The sequence below is a fragment of the Pogoniulus pusillus genome, chromosome 2 (assembly GCF_015220805.1).
Source record: "Pogoniulus pusillus isolate bPogPus1 chromosome 2, bPogPus1.pri, whole genome shotgun sequence".
Lineage (NCBI taxonomy): Eukaryota > Metazoa > Chordata > Aves > Piciformes > Lybiidae > Pogoniulus > Pogoniulus pusillus.
In genome coordinates this window covers 36,391,411-36,409,739 of record NC_087265.1, presented here as the reverse complement: position 1 = coordinate 36,409,739, position 18,329 = coordinate 36,391,411, and the positions used below count along the sequence as shown (strand labels likewise).

The 18,329-nt window shown below is 48.4% G+C and overlaps 1 protein-coding gene across 6 annotated transcripts in view; it reads left to right on the top strand.

The window, feature by feature from the left end:
• NRP2 (neuropilin 2) overlaps positions 1–16,038 on the top strand; it is a 94,340-nt gene extending 78,302 nt beyond the window's left edge. For 2 of the 6 annotated variants that reach the window (XM_064161283.1, XM_064161275.1), the window contains exons 16-17: positions 11,594–11,662; positions 12,573–16,038. In XM_064161283.1, coding sequence (XP_064017353.1) covers positions 11,594–11,662; positions 12,573–12,826 — 323 coding nt within the window. In that variant the 3' untranslated portion in view covers positions 12,827–16,038. Of the gene's footprint in view, positions 1–398; positions 3,213–11,593; positions 11,663–12,521 lie in introns of those variants that run through there. The other 4 variants (XM_064161266.1, XM_064161257.1, XM_064161297.1 and 1 more) reach the window with 2 other exon arrangements.
• The last annotated feature ends 2,291 nt before the right edge of the window (positions 16,039–18,329 follow it).

Sequence of the window (18,329 nt, the reverse complement as noted above, 5' to 3'; positions counted from 1 at the left end):
TCCTCCAATTAGGACATGATGTGTTTTGTTCCTGCTTGACAACATCTGTCACACGGAGACAAAACCAGGTGGCTGATCTGGAGATGGTCAAAAAAAACAGGGGAAGAAAACATTGGTCGATGCCAGAAATAACAGTAATAACAGTAATAATAGCATGCACATGGAATTTGTATTGCAATCCAGGCAGCCTGATTAATTAAAAGGGAAGAAAAAGGCCTTTTGATTATGTGGGCTCAGCAAATGCCAGGCCACACTTCCCGCCAGGAGCCTGCCCTGTCTCTGGAGGTGGCCCTGGGACCTCGTGTTGCTCAGCGCTGTACTTTTAAAAGCATGTGTGTTTCTTCTTGTGCGTCTGCATGCCTCCCGCCTAGCAACCCTGTTCTGTGTCTCCTCCCCAGGGGCAACCCTCCTGCCAGGGACCGAGCCCACAGTGGACACGGTGTCAGTGCAGCCCATCCCAGCCTACTGGTATTACGTTATTGCCGCCGGAGGTGCTGTTGTGGTGCTGGTCTCCGTCGCGCTGGCCCTTGTGCTCCACTACCACCGGTTCCGCTATGCGGCCAAGAAGAGCGATCACTCCATCACCTACAAAACCTCCCACTATGCCAACGGGGCCCCTGTGGCCGTGGAGCCAACCTTAACCATAAAACTAGAACAAGACCCCAGCTCACGCTGCTGAGAGCCGAACAGGAACAAGAGAGCAAACAAAACACAAACCAGACAGACAGAAACTAAGACTTCAATTACGTTGCCTCAGTTTTGCACTTTTTTCCTTACCTAGCATACATGTGAACTCTTAGACATCTCCACCCCTTCTCCATCCCCTTAGCCTTCCCTGAGTCTTTTACAAACTCTAAACTAATGCTGCATCTTGGATTGCCAGAAGAGACACACCACCCCTTCACTTCAGAAGTGAACACTCCCTTTCGATTGCTTTTCGAGGACTCTTGGGGTGTCAAGTGGGGTTTTTTTGTTGCGTTGTGTTTGTTTGTTTCTGGAGGGGTTTTGTTGTTGTTGTTAGGCTTGTTTGGTTTGGGTTTTTTGTTCTCCCAGTAGGCAACCTGCGAAGAAACTTGATGGCGAGCCTGGAAGTTTTGTGTGCGTGGCTCGAGTGCGCGTGTGCAGAATCAGCGTATGGGAGAGTGCTTGGGCGTGCACATGTCTGACTGACTGAATGTATACTTAGACCCTTTTTAGTTGTTGTTGCTTCTACTTGCACAAGGAATGCCTTTTTTTTTTTTTTCCTTCTCTTCCCACCTCTCCTCTGGAAGGTCTGGGACAGGCTTTTGGTAAATACTCTGATTTGTTTACTTGGGAAGGAGAGCAATGCTTTTTTTGTTGCCTTATCTAGCTTTGGCTGGGTTTCTTGTTTGATAGCATTACTGTCTTGGGTGCAAAATGAGAAGAGGAGGTCAGGCTGAACAATAGGAATGTCCATCTCAGATGGCTAGGAGAATCCAAATTGGTTCATAGACATCCAAAAAGTAAGATCCCTCCATTTTTTCTGCAGCCAACATGGTAACACAGCCATTGTTTGGAAGGTGGTTGAACCCTCCTCTTCCACCGCCCATAAGTGAATCTATTTAAAGTTGCCTTATATCAGAGAAGCTCATAATGAATGTTTTGTTTGTATCTGTTAAAGCCAGCCTTAGGGTAACATAGACTTCAGCAGATCTAAGGTGGATGCTAAATGCTGTAGTTCCTTGAGAAATGAAGGTTTATTTATTTCATAAGTGTCCTCACTCTAGGTGCTAATGGTTTTGCTTTTACATGGGGAAGGGGGGGAGAGGGCTTCTCCTCGTCTTCCTGCTGGAAATGTTCAAGGGACAGGTATAATTCCCCTTTTCTGGGTTTTGGGTTTGGTTTTGTCCTCTGCCCAGTTTATAGCTGCTGAATCTTAAAAATTGCCAGCTGACTTTCTAGAATGTCAGTTAGTGTTGCATTTGCTAATGTTCTGCTTCTTAAAGCATCAGTAGCATCTAGCAAGCAAAGCCTTGCAGGCACACCAGTGGGGCCCAGCTATTGCTGCTGCTTTAGTGGGGAGGTGAGATGGAGCCTCCCAACACGCCTCCAACTATTGAATGGCCCAGTGTATTGTAGTGGAAATGCCTTATATAAATAACTGAATGGTGACATGCAAAAGTGGTTTGAATCATTTAATCTGTTTGCAGGCAAAAAAAAAGTACCTCCAGTGAGCAAGATTTTCCATCTTGTTTATGTTCATTTGTGATGACTGATCAGATTCCCATGTCCCTCCTAAACTTGCTAGTGCCCCCCCCTCCCTTCCTCTGCCCATGAGTATTGCATAAAATGAATTGAGATGAGCAGCTCTGTTAACTTCCCTGCAGTCTTGAGCTTACTTTTGGTCTGGAGAAAAAGTGGAAACACAAACAGTGCTGTACATATGTGGTATTGGCCCCTATTGTAGCAGAGACCTCTCCCCAACATCTCTCTTTCAGTGGCAGTCACATTCTCCCCTCCCTTCCTCATGCCACCTGTTTCAGTTCCTTATCCTCTTTACTCAGCAGATTTCAGTGAGATTCCCTCAGCTGCACCAGCAAGTGTTTAAAACAAGCAGGGACCACAGAAAAACGCGGGGTGATTTGACATGGTGAGCACATTAAGGGTGGTGGCTTGGGGCAGCATGCCACCAGGGCCTTGCTCCCATGAGCTTTTCAAGGGTAGTAGGGACCTGCAGTAGCTGCTGTCACCTTACAGGTACTGCTGCCTAGAGGTCCCTGGAGAGAGGCTTCCAAAGCTGGGGTGCTTTCTCTGGTGTTGTGGTGTACAGTTTGTGATAGGAAATCCCCCCACCCCCTCAGCCAGCTGCAAATTAGAACAGGTGTGAAATGTTGGCATGCCCTTGCTGTATTTTCAGGTCAGCCTAAGCTGTGTCAGCAGATGATACCATCACATTTCCAAAGTCAGTTCAGTCTCCATAGCTCAGATGATCCCCTCGCTTCAACCAGGTTCACTCCCATGGACATAGCAAGTGTGCACCAGTGCACCCTGTCTTTCAAACCAAAATCACCAAAGACAAAACAGAAGGTCACTTCAAGAGTTTTATTCCCAGTTCTTCCCTGCGCCTTGAGCCCTGACATCCCTAGTGTTGCCCAGTTGCCTGTGTGTGAAAAATACCTTGTGGAAATTTGGAACTCTTTGAAGATGTATTGTGTGGAATGTAATAAAATGATGATATTTTTATACAAATATCTGGGGGGTCTCTTCCTTCTTCTTTCTTTGCTAATAAGAATGCTGTTGGTTGAGGTGGTGTTTCGAAACTCTGCTTTTTCCTTTGGAGCATCAGAGCTATTTCCTGTAGGAAAATGAGGCTCCTGTTCCTGCTGCGTGCAGACCCAGCTCCTGGCAGTGCAGCCGGTGTACACACCCTGCCTCACTGCACTCAGAGTCAGGCCATTAATAGCTGCTCTTAGATCCATTACATTTGTACCAGTCCTTCGTGGGAGTTTTGGGCGGCTGGACTGACACTTGGAATTGTTTGGGGATTTCACTAACGTTTCTTAAGTGCCAAATTGCTCAGTGTGATTATGCAGAATTTCTCCTGGCTGGGGTCCCTGGAGAGAGGACATCTAACTTCCTGGGGCCCCGGGGGCCAGCTCTGCTGCCAGCTCAGTCAAGCTACACACTTCAGCCCTGAGCACAACAAAAACTGGGCAAGTCATTACCAAAATTAATAATGAGAATGGCAAGGCATTCCTCTTCTGGGGAAACCTTGCCAGGCCTCTGCATGTTGGACTGCAAAGGAGAACTGCGCAGGAGCAGCCCCGGCACTGCAGCACTGAGGGTTTGGAGAGGTCTGTGTCCCCTGTCTCCACCCAAGTCTTCCCAGCTTGCCGTAAGGGCCTCTGCTGCAGCATTTCTCCTTCTCAGCTTTTCTAGGTGCAACTTTTGTCCCTTCAGAGGAGTTAGCAGCATCACATTTCATGTGAAGTACATTTTGCAGCCAGTTTGAATGATTTTTCTTTCCCTCTTCTATTTATTTTCCTTGTGTCGTACTCTTTACTCTGGCATACAGCTCAGTTTTGCAGTGAAACTTCGTGGCTTTACTAGGAATTTGGGCTATCAACAGAGAAATAGTTCAAATGTGATCCCTCACGTTGGCTGTTCAAACACAAGCAAAACTGAGGACCTATGCTGTTTTGGGTTTGGGGTTTTTTCCTCTACTTGTACAGCAAAGCCCATACACTTGTAATCTGCATTTTGTACACTTCAGTGACTGTCCAAGCAAAATTCAAAACAAGTATGCACATGTGAAAAACAGGGAGAGTGAGACTGTCTGGTGGCTTCCCAACAAGGAAGGAAAAAATTCCATTCAGTAAACAGAGGAGAAGGGAGGAATCATTCTGGGTTTCGTTATTCTGTATGCATGCTGCAGCCAGGTTGACCAAAGAGTTGGGTGCTGCTCAGGCTGTAGCACATCACAGGGAGGAAACCAGCTAAAATTAGTGTGCTTTGGTTAAGCATATAAAGACAACTAAGGATGATTTTGATGCTACCTCCTCTGCAGAGGAGGTTCGCTTAAAATAGGGGTAAACATTTTGGTGTAACAGTAGGAGCTCCATATTTCACAGAGTGGCATTAGAGGTGGAAACCACAGTGAAGGTCTGGACATGGCTTTTCTCAGGTTGTATGTGGGTGGGGTGATGCTGTCTATTTTTCTCTGCAGTTACTGCCATGTTGTAGAGAAAGCATCTCCGTGTGGCTGGTGGGAGAGGGCCCACAGGCACTCTCTGTAGATGCTAAAGCAAAGCTGGTGGCAAATGGGGGCATGAAAGAGAGATCAGTGGCCTGGTAAAACAAAGGCTACCGTGAGAAGGGCTGTGCTGTGCCTTGTCAAAGCAATGTCAATGTGCCCGAGATGGATGAATACTCAGGAGCAGGCTGCAAAGCGCAGTGCTGCTCATTCACCCAGCCTGGAGACTGGACATGCAGCTGGGGCAGCCTCCTGTCAGGGCGAGTGTCTGCAAGATGACACTTGGCACAGGGAACCAGCCCAGCGTTGCTTTCCTCCAGGCTGTAAGGGTGAGGTGGGCTTCTTGCTGGGCTGAACTGAAAGGCTGGCGAATAGAAAGAAATAAGGTCAAAAGCAGAATGTGCACAAGGCTGTCGTGGGATTTTTGCCTCTTGAAACCCTGTAAAACCCTCTGAAGCTGGCCTCAGCTTGCCCTGTGTCAGGGCAGCAGAGTGAGGCATACAGACACCAGGCAAGGGCCCCGAGGCGAGCTTGGACAGCCTCTTGGCCTTCTGCCACAGCTCCTCGATCAGTGGCTCCGGCGGCTCTTAGCAGCAATGGCAGGCGTGACTGCCAGCTTGAGGAACAGCATCGTTAGCCGCTGCTGCTGTAAAAACAAACAGCCACAGCAGAGCGAGTGATAAACATGTCAGGATGCTGCACTGCTGCCAGCGTCTCCCACGGCTCTGAGTCCTTGCGTGGCAGAGGTGGGCTGGCAGTGCTACCCTTGTGCTGGGGGAGCTGCTTGGTTTGGGACTGCTGAGCTCCAGCACAGAGCCCTGAGTCCCACTCGCAGCACCTTACCTGGGCACTCCAGCGCTATGGGAGAGAGGAGAAGGCCAGGCTGTGCGGTGCCCCCGTAGTGCCGTGCGGTGCCCCCGTGGTGCCGTGCAGTGCCCCCGCGGTGCCGTGCGGTGCCCCCGTGGTGCCGTGCAGTGCCCCCGCGGTGCCGTGCGGTGCCCCCGTGGTGCCGTGCGGTGCCCCCGCGGTGCCGTGCAGTGCCCCCATGGTGCCGTGCGGTGCCACCGCGGTACTGTACGCGCACCCTGCCGCCGCTGATTCCTGGCCTCCTGCTGGTGCGGAGGGAAGGCGCAAAAGCTGAAGGTCGAGCTGCTGCAGGGAGGCTTTGGCAGAGTCCTGTTTCAGGGCAGCCGCCTCGGCCACCAGCCATGTGTGCAGCGAGGGCAGGGTGCCATGTGTTGGAGGGCAGCGCCAGGGCTGGAAATAGCTGCCTGTGAGCATTCGCCTCTGCAGCAAGCACCCAGTCTGGCTTCATGCCTCTGAGTGCCTTCAGCTGGGGTCTTCAGCCACCCAGACTTGCTTTCCCCATCTTCTGTGCAGGAGAAGCCTAAGGAACACGCTTCTCAGTGCTCCCAGTTTACAGATGGTGCTGTGGTGTGCCCCGAGCACTGGCACAGCGGCAGCCCAAGGCAATCCGAGGATAAGGTCATGGGGTTCCCACTGCTGTGGAGGGCAGCTGGGCCAGGGGAGAGGCTGCTTGTTTGCTTTCTTTAATGCTCAGCGGTAGCCAAAGTACTGCTTTAATTTGAAATTTGGCAGGGCTTTAGCCTTTCTGTAAACTGAAGTTGTTCTCTGTTTCTGGAGGAGTGGGGAAGAGAGAATTGAGGTGGATTTTCTGCTAGAAATAGAGTGGTGGGAAATTTGGAAGGAGTAGTTTCTGCCTGGTGCCGCTGCTGCTGCTGCTGCTGCGCGAAGCACTTCCCTGTGGATGGAGGGTGGGAGGTGTCACTCCCCCAGCCCCACGGCTCCCAGCGGAGGGAGCGGCGCTGTGCCGCCGCCAAACACAGCGGTGTCAAGGCGAGGCCACGGCGGCTGCTCTTCTATGTCAAAACAAAATGATGCGTGTTGGAGTCACACTGTTGATGCAGAGAGAAAAGGGCTGAGAATGAGCAAAGGGAGAAATGCAAGGATAAGAGCAGAGCTGGAGCTCTGCCTCTGCTGCTCTGGGGAGCAGTGATTTCTGATCTCTTTTTTCTGGGCTTAGCCAAATTCAAAATGTTAGGCCCTCGTCAGTGCTGTTTGGCAGCAGAACAACTGTACACCTCCAATGCTCCCTTTGCTAGGGTAAGAGCTGGGCAGGAGAGCACCATCCCAGATGGATGGTATAGCAGCAGAAGAGAGGGATGAACACATAGGAGGGCATTTGCTCTTCTTGGAGCAGTGAGCTGCACATCATTGTTTCTCCAGTCTTTTGTACCAGGAGGCACAGCTGCAGATGTTCTCTTCTCCCAGGCAACCAGCAATAGAACAAGGGGACACAGTCTCAAGTTGTGCCGGGGTAGGTATAGGCTGGATGTTAGGGGGAAGTTCTTCACAAAGAGAGTGATTGGCATTGGAATGGGCTGCCCAGGGAGGTGGTGGAGGCACCGTCCCTGGAGGTGTTCAAGAAATGGCTGGATGAGGCACTCGGTGCCATGGTCTAGTTGACTGGATAGGTCTGGGTGATAGGTTGGACTGGATGATCTTGGAGGTCTCTTCCAACCTGGTTGATTCTATGATTCTATGTTATTGGGGAGCAAAAGATGGTATGTAAAGGAGCTCACAAACCACCATTCCCCTTTGGCCCCAGAGCCCTCGGACTCCTGCAGAGAGCAGGAGCACAGGGAGGGCAGGAGTCCATTTGGGCTCTCTCCAGAGCAGGATCCCCTGTGCCAGAAAGACTTGCAGGCAAGTCAAAAACAGTTCTGGAAGTTGATATATTATTTGGGAAAAGCACCTCCTGTTGTAAGGCTCATTTCGTTCACCCAGAAAGAGCCCAAGAGTTGCCACCATCTGCAAATGTGGCAACAGACAGAGCTATGCCCTGGGATAGAGGGACCTGGCAGGGGGCAGCGCTCAGTGTGCAGACTTGAGCACCCAGATTTAAACCAGGCAAAGTCAGTCCAGAAAGCAGTAGCATTTTTTTTCTCAGTGGTGGTCATTTTCCTTGGAGGAAAGTGTCCAGGTTCCAGCAGTCAGGAGTGGGTATTCTCTCCAGAGGAATAGCTCTTGGCTTGGTACAGAGGTCTCTATCTGAGGTGGTGGGCACTGCTGGCAAGCAGGCTGACAGTACATGCCAGTTGACGAGATGCAGAGTGTGGAGAGCTTTCCTCCAAGAGGTATCTGTGTGCATGTGGTGCAACACCAGAGAACCTTGGCTGCTCTTGTGCTCCTGTCTGCCTTGGCAGGGCCTATCAAGCACACCTCACCCCACTTCCCGTAACTCTCTCTCTGGACCAATCTTTCCCATCCCTGCTACTGTTTTAAAACAGATGTACATTAAAGCTCCTTAATCTCTGGAAATACTAATTCTCTCCTACTCTTCCTCCATGTGAGTTCATACAAATGTGGTACTTAAGTCAGCCCTTATCTTTGATTAGAATCTCTTTTTTTTCCCAGGTTCCATAAATTAGCCTTTTAGCTGGCAGTGCTCTCCGATCCAGCAGATAACAGCCTTTTCTTGGCATCCAGCCCGTTCCAGCACCATCACTAATATTGTCTTCTGGCCATGACCGGCTGGGTGCTCACAGCCATCACTCAGCACACACTTTTAAAAAGGCCTTTCACTCAGGAGAAAGCATCCTCTGTTTAAATACAGCTTTCCCTAACTTTCTTGCCTGGTTGTTTTCTTTCACTCCTTTTAGAATGCAGCATAAATTGTGCACGAAAGCTGCCCTGTAAGAAAGCAGCTGTCCGCAGCACAGGGCAATGCACCTTCCTCCCATTCTGCCCAGCAGCTTGCAGGGCTTTTCTGAGGACTGCTTTCCAAGGAGGTCACTTTCCATGGCCTGCTTTGCTTGTGACAGTATTGCTGAGACTTGTCACAAAGGATCCTAGCTGATGACAAATAGCAGACTAGTTTCTGTGGCAGGAAATCATCCCTACTAGGAGCTGAAATGAGACCACCAGCTTCAATTCCCACAGACAGCCACACAGCCAGAGCTAATTTTGTTAATAACTCAAGAAATCCCAGTATGGAAAAAGCAACATCGAGTTGTATTTTTCCAAAGCCAACCTAGAGCCTTGCATGACAAATACAATTGGGTAGCAATGAAATGGCATGTGGGGAACAGAAAAATGAGGGCCTAGCATGGGCCTGAGGAGGATGGAGAATGGTGAGAGGGAAGATAGCATTTAAGCAGGACTTGGAGTCATATTAGCAGTGGGAATTGAGAAAATTGCTAGAAGAGTAAATCAATTTTAGGCTGGCTTTTTGTATCAGTGTTCTCTCTTTTCAAGTTTTCCCAGTGCTCCTTCTTTTCAGGCTGGAAGAACTGGTGTTCTTTTGAAAGTGTTGATTAACTGATACTTTGGTTTTTTTCTGGGTTTTCCCTCAAGGCTACCCTGGGAAATAAAACAAACAACCAAAAAAAAACAAACCACCAAATTGCTAGCTTATTCTCACACAAAATTTACAACAGCTACAATATGCAATAGCAAAAGACTTCAAACCACCTTTCCCCACGCATGGGCGTCTTTGGCAGACTGTGGTCCAGTTTAGACCTTTGCTTATGTTTCAACCTACAGTTTCTGTAGGGTTGTGTGGGTGACACGGAAGGCAGATTTCACCACACATCTTCTGACAGAGGACTAACAAAGCAGCCATCTCTGCCTGTGGACTGCTTTGCAAGTTATTTTTCCACATGTTCGGCTTTAAATGTTTGCAAGAGGCCCTCAGGCAGTTCTCCCAGCCCTAAGATGTTGCCATCTGGGCCTGTCAGTTCTAAAAGTGTTGAGAAATCATGTGAACTCACTGCTGAAGTGAGGGCTTACAGAAGGTGGTGTGTACCTATATTTCTTCAACAAGCTACCAGCAGCCTCGAGTCAGCTTAATTGCCTGGCTCACTAGAGGCAGAGCTCATTGTCAGGAGGGGCAAGTGATGGGTTTTGTGTTTTCCTGTTGCCCAATTCACTTGAAAAATTCAAAGAAATCCCTTAATCCTTTGAGTGCAGAGGGCAAAAAAGACAATTCTATCCAAGGAATGGGTATTTGGGAAGGTATCATAAGTACCTGCACAGAGGATCACTGCAGTCAGGTTTGAGATGTCACAGGGGCAGTGTAGTGTTCAGCAGAGGTCTTTGCTCTGAAAATGAACCTTGAAATGTCACTAGTGAGGAAAATGAGAGGAGAGGAGAGGAGAGGAGAGGAGAGGAGAGGAGAGGAGAGGAGAGGAGAGGAGAGGAGAGGAGAGGAGAGGAGAGGAGAGGAGAGGAGAGGAGAGGAGAGGAGAGGAGAGGAGAGGAGAGGAGAGGAGAGGAGAGGAGAGGAGAGGAGAGGAGAGGAGAGGAGAGGAGAGGAGAGGAGAGGAGAGGAGAGGAGAGGAGAGGAAAAGAAAAAAGAAAAAAAGGAAAGGAAAGGAAAGGAAAGGAAAGGAAAGGAAAGGAAAGGAAAGGAAAGGAAAGGAAAGGAAAGGAAAGGAAAGGAAAGGAAAGGAAAGGAAAGGAAAGGAAAGGAAAGGAAAGGAAAGGAAAGGGAAAAGGAAAAGGAAAAGGAAAAGGAAAAGGAAAAGGAAAAGGAAAAGGAAAAGGAAAAGGAAAAGGAAAAGGAAAAGGAAAAGGAAAAGGAAAAGGAAAAGGAAAAGGAAAAGGAAAAGGAAAAGGAAAAGGAAAAGGAAAAGGAAAAGGAAAAGGAAAGAGGAAAGGGAAAAGAAAGAGGGAAGGGAAAAGAAAGAGGAAAAAATGAGATTTAACAACTCAAGAGGTCTTTTCAAGTCCTAAATCTCTCTGCAAACGTGCACAAATATTCCTTCATAAGGTTTTTCAGTACTTTCTCTTCACGTGGCTTTTTGGGCACAAGTTACATTCTTTGGTTCTGGTTGTTTATAAGTAGCCTCTTTAAACTCTTCTTGCTGCTTTAAGGCACGAGATGCAAAGTAGCCTTGATTTTCAACCGCAGCTCTTTCCAAAGCCTGACTCCCACCGCTTTCAAAGCACTCCCTGATTTTCTGCATTTCTGATCATTTTGAGATTCCTTCTCGGCTCAGCACTCCAAGTTGCAGTCAGTTTTGAAAAAAGTCTAAGCAGATTGAAATGAAAGGGCATTTTTCTTTTGGAATACTGAAAAAGAGCCTTGGTAACTAGACCTAGAGATAATGCTAGGAAGACTGCACAGGAAAATAACTTCTGCTCAGATTACAGCGTGTGCATTTGGTTACTAGTGCTTGACCCGTGCCAAACAATACAAAGAAATGTCACCACTAAAAGGAATTTGGATCAGAGGAATCTTAACATAAATGCCTAGACATGGACACCCATTTGCCACTCTCCCCATTTCGACCAGCTTTTGCATTACAACGAATAATGATGATGCATGACTTCCTCAAATTACTAGGAATGTGTCTGAAACCCAAAGAGAAACTGGGTCATGGAAGCTCTGCATCCAGTAAAATGTATGAGAAAACTTGAAGAGCAGAGTGTGCTAAATGGATCCGGCATTAGTGGCGAGTAATGATAGCCACTAAGATCCTATTCAAAGTTGTAAGGATAATACCCATGAGCATGTTAATAGTGAATTATGGCCATTATGCAGGCACCGATGACAACATTCAAGAGCTATTCAGGTTATCTGGTTTCTCTGCTTTTTGCTCACTCTCCTGGCTTAAAAGCTGGCCATTTGGCAGCCGTGAAACCTGATGTAGTGGGAGGATCTTGTTCAAGATTCTTCATTGACTTTGCTCAAAGGAAGAAGAGGAAGAGTTCTTCCTCCTTCCATGAAGAAAAGCCTTGCAGTAGTTTAACTGCTGTCACCTTCTGGCCTGTCTTGCAATTCAGCGAGCAGTGGCAATAATGGCCCCAGAAGGCCTCTGTAAACAAATGATGATTCCCATTTTGTTGTTCTAGTGAACTTCCCAAGAATGGAGGATGACTTTCCCGTCTCTGAGCAGGACTTTGAAGACAACGGTGATACAGGTTGGTGCCCAAATGCCACATGGGCAATTTATCTGGCAGGGGCCAGTCTCTTCTCTCTGGTGTCAGGTGACAGAATGGGAGGATATGGGCCTGAAATTGTGCCAGGGGAGGTTTAGATTGGATATTAGGAAATATTTCTTTATGGAAAGTGTGGTCAGGCATTGGAATAGCTTGCCCAGGGAGGTGGTAGAGTCACCATCCCTGATGGTATTCAAGGAGTGCATGGACATGTCACTTTGGGACTTGGTTTAGTGGCCATGGTGGTGTTAGGTTGATGGTTGGACTCAATGATCTTAGAGGTCTTTTCCAACCAAAACAATGATATGATTCTATGAATTACAAACCTCAGCTTTAGTGAAGGCTAGGAGCTAGAACATGCACACTGAAGTGGTGGCTTTCTGACTGGACAAAAACATTAGCTACTTTCTTTGTTTTCCTTTTTCAACAGTCAGTACCCTGCAAAGTCAATATATTGTATTTGTGTTAGGACAAAGAGGACTGATCTTTCAGGCATTAATTGCTGCTTGTGTGGCATTTTCACTTGTAAAAGGAAAAAAATAAGTCTGGGAGCTGTGACAGATTATTTCCACAGTTTTGAACACAGTAATGCTTGAAGGGCCAGAGTTTCAGTGGGCATAAAATGCTAGCATGATAGTTACACAGCCCAAGATGTAAAAGTGAATTAGGCTGCCTAACTTTCTTGGTAGATCAGTACTTCACCTGGGTTAGCAAATCCTGCTGAGAGATACTCATGGTAGGACTTGTGCTCTTGTAAGACCACCACAAGTCCAAGTGAGAAATGCATAAAGGTGGAGAGAAAAAAGTGACCCCTGGATAATAAATGCACATTCCACTGCAGATTACTTTGGATCGGATAGGAACGACACACTGTTCTCTACTAACTCTCCAGGAACTCCGAGGCTGGACAAAGAAAAAAGCTGGCTGTACACCCTGGATCCCATCCTGGTGACCATCATAGCAATGAGCTCCCTTGGTGTTCTCCTCGGAGCCATCTGTGCTGGCCTGCTCCTCTACTGCACGTGCTCATATGCTGGGCTGTCCTCACGGAGCTCCACCACGCTGGAGAACTACAACTTCGAGCTGTATGATGGCATCAAGCACAAGGTCAAGATGAACCACCAGAAGTGCTGTTCAGAGGCCTGATGGGTACCCTGGGGATCACACTTGGTGTTGTACCCAGTGAGGTGGGCTGGCAAGGGGGTACTTTTTTTGCTGTTTTCTATGAGAACTGAATGCCATAATGGGGAACAAGGGGTGCAGGAGGAGTGAGGGGGAGGTGCTGCTCCTGCCACCAGGTCCCGCTGGCAGGTTGCGCTTCGCCAGGACCAAGTGCGCTTCCCCACAAACCGGACTGTGCCGGGCGAGGGGGGACTGAGCCCCTTGTTTGTTGGTTCACCTTCATTTGTTGCTGATGCGAATGGCCAGGACGTGGTGAGGGAGACTGGTTTACCTTTTGGATGTGAGAAACTACATGTGGATTGTTATTTCCCACCTCCTCTCTCTGGTGAGTCGCTGAGAAGGCTGAGGGATTTCTTCTGCCTCCCTGTCTTTAGGAATAACATAAACACACACACACAGACCCTGACCACTCTATACCCCATCCAGATATCATTTTGGCTGTAGGGATTTGTGCACATCATGCTAAATCCAGCAAGCTGCAGTTTCCAGTTCTGAAAATGGAAGCGTGTTGTTACCTTCACCCTTCCATCTCTTGGTAGGGTGGAAAGGTGGGATACTGGCTTTAGTGTCGATGGTAACAGTGCTTTCTGAAGTCATTAAGAACTAAATAGAAAGGAAACCCTGTGTGTTGAAGCACCTCTTTGAGAGAAGCTGAAGAGCCTTAAAGTGATTTGTGAATAAGAGCCATTTATTAAATCCAGATCTTGGATTGCAACAGCTGAGGCCTTCATCAGGAAGGCTTTTGAATCTCCCACCCCTCTTGATCCTGCCCTTTTCTTTTTGCTATAATGAGAAAATTGCAGCAAACGAAAGACAGAGCCTGTCAGGCTGCCCACACTCAGGCAATGGCTTTGGGAAGGGGGCTTCACTCGGGGTTTAACATGAGGCTTAGTGTTGAGGCCTCTGTGAAGTGCCAGGGAGGGAAGATAAGCAGGGAAACAGACTGGAGCCATGCTGGGAGCCTGGCCACAGCACCTGACACACTCCCCCACCTTTGCCACGCTCCCCTTCGCCCTGGAGCTGGGGGGGTGCACGCTGGTGGGGTCAGCACTGCGGGACCAAACAGCAGCTGCCACATCCCCTCAGGAGCAAAGCTGTGCTGCTCCCAGTCAGTAGCAAAAACCTGAAGTTTTATTTATGAGCTGTGTTTTGTTTTACTTTGAACAAGTGCCTTAGAAGAAGTATTTTTCCTCCATCTGATGATCAGTGCTGTATCAGACAAGTGAGGCCTTCATCCTTTCCCCAGCAATTCCCCAGCAAAACACTCTTCTTCACCGCTCTCTACTGGGTAGTACCTGGCTGAAAAAGTCTGGTTCTTTTGCTTTCAAGTGGTCTGGCTACATCAGCTGGAAGCTGATACCTCTCCACTTACTGTGGGCTGTGGGAGAGGAGTGTTATGAAAACAGTTTAATGGTGAAAAAGTTCAAATGCTGGGCCCTGAACCAATGCTTTCATTTCCAGTTCAGTCCAGCCGTATCGCCTCTATCAGCCTGTGCTTACACAAGTGAGAAACCTTTCCAGCACCTTGGGTTTGCTTTTCCAGGGGCAATTTGGAAATACCTGACATGTCCTGATTTTACGTTTTGTTTGGGTTGGGGATGGATTTTTTTTCCCCCCCTCACTAACCACAGAGCGCCAAAGGTGTGATGTGCTGTAAAGCTCAGTTTGCACAATCCCTGCAAACATATCCTGCAGGAGGCCAGGTGTTTGGGGAGACAAGCAACATCTGGAGAGAAGATGAGCGTGGACAGTGCTACCGCTGCTCCTCAGTGCAGTGGGAATAGGAGTGTTTGGCTGGTGTTGCATGAGGAGCTCCATCAGACAGTAGGTTTTTAGGAGGAAAAAAAAAAGAAGAGCTGGCTGTAAGAAAGAGGCTTCTGTTACTGGGGCAGCAGGTACCAGCAGCTATGCCATCAAAACACCCACGGTTCGTACACGCACACACAGAGACACGCACGCAAAGGCCTTCGTTCCTGTAATTCACACTGTGTGCCCGACAGAAACAGCAGTAAACAGATCTCAGATTCTCTTTTCAAATCACCTTATTTCTTTTGGCGTTCTTCATGGACAGATTCCACAGGGGTGTTATTTTACTGTACAAAAGAAACAGAGGCAGTAAGAGGATATGTGCCAGACCGTTTCAAAGCTGGATTGCTGCTGCTGCTGCTGCTGCTGCTCGATGATTTTTATCCCCTTCAAATCACAGGAGAGGGGAAGGATGAATGGAAAAGGACCATACAGTAGAAAAGTCGACTTAGGTAAATAATAGGTGAGACTCTGTAATTAAAAAGGTGACGTTCTGGTGTCTAGTAGGCGTACAGAGAGCAGAGTTCGTCTATACATATATTCAGAATTAGTGTGTTTGCACACGCTCGTGAATTCTCTGTGTGTATCGTGTCTGTGACTTATTCCGTGGGACTGACTTGTGTTAATATATCTCTTGATCTGGGGCAGGAGAGTACTGCTGATCTTGGCACTAACGTGGCATGGGCCCAGTGAAGCGGCTGCCCTGCGTCTCCTGCTTGCCCCTTCCAGGTGGGTCAGGGCCCAGGCGTGTGCGCTTGCCGGGCAGGAGCAGGCAAATAATGCTGCAAAGCTGGGCAGGAGCAGGCCAATAATGCTGCAAAGCTGATACCTCACTTACCTCTGCTGGGTGCTTTACTGTTCTACAGAATACTGTGTTTGATTGTATCTTCAACAGGGAAAAAACAACAACAACAACATCAACAAAAGTTGTCAGTGCATTCGATTCATTGCATCCCCCTCTGCAAATAGATCAGGTTTTCTCATTGCAGTTCCCTCTGTGAAATTCAGACTCAAAAAGAAATTGGTGTCAATGCCTTTGCTGAAACGGGCTGTTGCCTCCACAGCCTTGCCATGGCAAGGAGGTGTTGCTAACGGGTGGGCTGTACTGCTGGCTGAGTTCGTTTTGCGGGAAGGTGCTGGGGATGAGCATGGGAATTAAACCATTAGGAAATTATATGCAGAAATGGAACTTCTCCAAGGTTTGCAGTTCAAGGTATTTGACCATTCACTGGCTGAGCCAGGAATTATGGACTTAAAAGAGCTTTTACTGTGATTCTTCGGTGTTGAAAAAAAAAAAAATCAAGCTGTGTTTATATGATTTGTATAAAAAAACTTTTAAAAGTACTATTTAATAAACATTATGGTAGAGATTTTGTTTCGGTGGCTTTTATGTTCATGAAAGAGCAGCAACAAGGAAGCTGGACTGAGAGTTCTGTGGGCAGCCAGAAACCCCAGGGAAACTAAGGCATGGCTGAAGACATGCCTCCCGTCCTCCTTTGCTGCACACTGCCTGTCCTGCTGGGTCACCCTAAGGTGATGTGGGGCTTTAACGCAGACCCCGTGCACATGTGCGTCCCTGCCCCACTCAGACATGGCCTCACCTCCCAGAGCCAGGGGCAGCTGGAAGCTGCTCTGGCCCAGGAGCAGCACATGAGTGCAAATCCAAAAGGGGGTCTGCACTGCTGCCCGGTGCTGCCATTGATCTCGGAGAGGAGTACAGTTTTAAGCTAAGAAAAAAGTCATTTAGGACTAAAATGGCTTGGTGCTGAGCAGAAGGGTGTAGTCGAGGCTTTGCAGTGCAACCACAGAGTGTGGTAATGGCCAGCCAGGGGAGTGTGCTTTGGGGACAGGCATGGGGATGAAGAGAAGGACATTGGCTGCATGCAGGGCCGGGGAGGAACTTAGAATGTGCCACTTCCTCCACATTTGGTGGCCAGGACCCAACTGGAAAAGCAGTGGGGCTGAACCTACAGCATGAAAACTCTATTTATGGGCACCCTGACAAATGAGCAAATCCTTCAAGTGCCAGGCACCTCAAGAACAAATGAAATTTCCTTACTGTCTCCTTACCTCCAATGCAGCAGCCTCCCCAAAGCCTACGTGTGTTAAAGAGGGTCTTTAAGCAATGAAGGGCAGCTGGCAGCTTAGATGAAGATGACAGTGTAGCTGCAACTTTGACAGCACTTCCCTTGCCCAAGAATAAAGAACTGATGTGGAGATTGATACTTGGAGGAGAGGCTGTCAAGGAGCAGGACAGAGACTGCAGATAAGCGACTCAATCAGTGTCAGACCTGTCCTGCTGTAACATCACCTGTAAATCACGGCAGTTAGAGATGCACCTCCGCTAAAGCAAGGAGCAGAAAGCTGGTAATAGAAGCATGGGCGGTGAAGCAGACGTGTGCCCTGGCTGTATTAAAAGCCTGCAAGCTGGGCTGCAGCTGCTGCCTGGGCACAAAGGGGAGCCAGATACCCACTTCAAGACCTTGAAATATTATGGGGTGTTTTTCAGTAAGCTCAGACTGCATTTGACTGTGCTGCTCTACAGCTGGCAGGCTGCAGTAGGACCCAGAGGTGTCTGTGTGCATTTGCCATGCACACATGGGTACCTGACACCAGTGGAGGCTGGGGGCATGGAGGTGTTTCATGTGGCACAAAAGTAATCAGAGGCTGAGCAGACTAATGAAATTGATTTCAGCATTTTCAGGCTGCTCCAAGAGTGGGGATCCAGCAGCTCTAGCACGTCCTGGAGAGCTGATTGCAATTGTGCATGCACCCTCACTGTTTCTCTTGCCCTTTCTTTGAAATATTCCTTTGCTGTTGAGTTTAATGGGAAATCTTTTCAAATAATAACTCTCTGGACAGCTGGGGGCTTGGCAGTGAGAGGGAGCCATGGGGCTGAGCTAATGAGTGGATTCGTAATTAATTAATTGCAGGCAGGTGCAAGTGGAGCCTCCCGTTGCCTCTCTCTCCTCTGTCTGACTCTGAAGATCTGTCTCCCAGAACCTGGCACTACCACAAGCCATCCAAAGGGACTGAGCAAAAACTGGTGCTGGCTTTGCCATGGACCGTGACTTTGACAGGTAGGACAGAGGCTGATGCTCCCATGTCCTTACTGCAGGGAACCCGGGGAGCCTGTCCATTGTGGCATGTTGCCTTTGCATCTGCCAGGCTCTACACTCAGACCATGATACCACCCATAAAGGCACCTTCTCTCTGCTGGGCAGATACCCACTGCCCCTCCTCAGGGATGTTTGATTGTTCCGTTTAGCATAGGCACACTGAAATAATACACAGCTTCCCATTTTACATCCCAGATGGAGCAAACCTGCTTGGACTTGAGAAGTATGAACTCCTGGTTAGCTGAGCACTGGGGACACTGCTGCAGCCAGTGTCTGACCTCTGTCCCTTCAGCCTTACTTTGGCTGTTCCAGTGGGCACTCAGCAGAGTCCTGTTGATGTAGCTATGGAGGGTGACACTGAATTTAGGTCTGTACTTGTACATAGCAAAACTTGTTTGAATTCAGGAGGCCCCTGTTGTCACTCGCACTGCTCAGGTAGGATTAGGCTTTCCTATTAATACCTGCTAGATGTAGCAATGCACTTAGGGCAACAAACTTGCCGTGTTTAATAGGAAAATAACTAATCCTTAATGTGTTGAGAG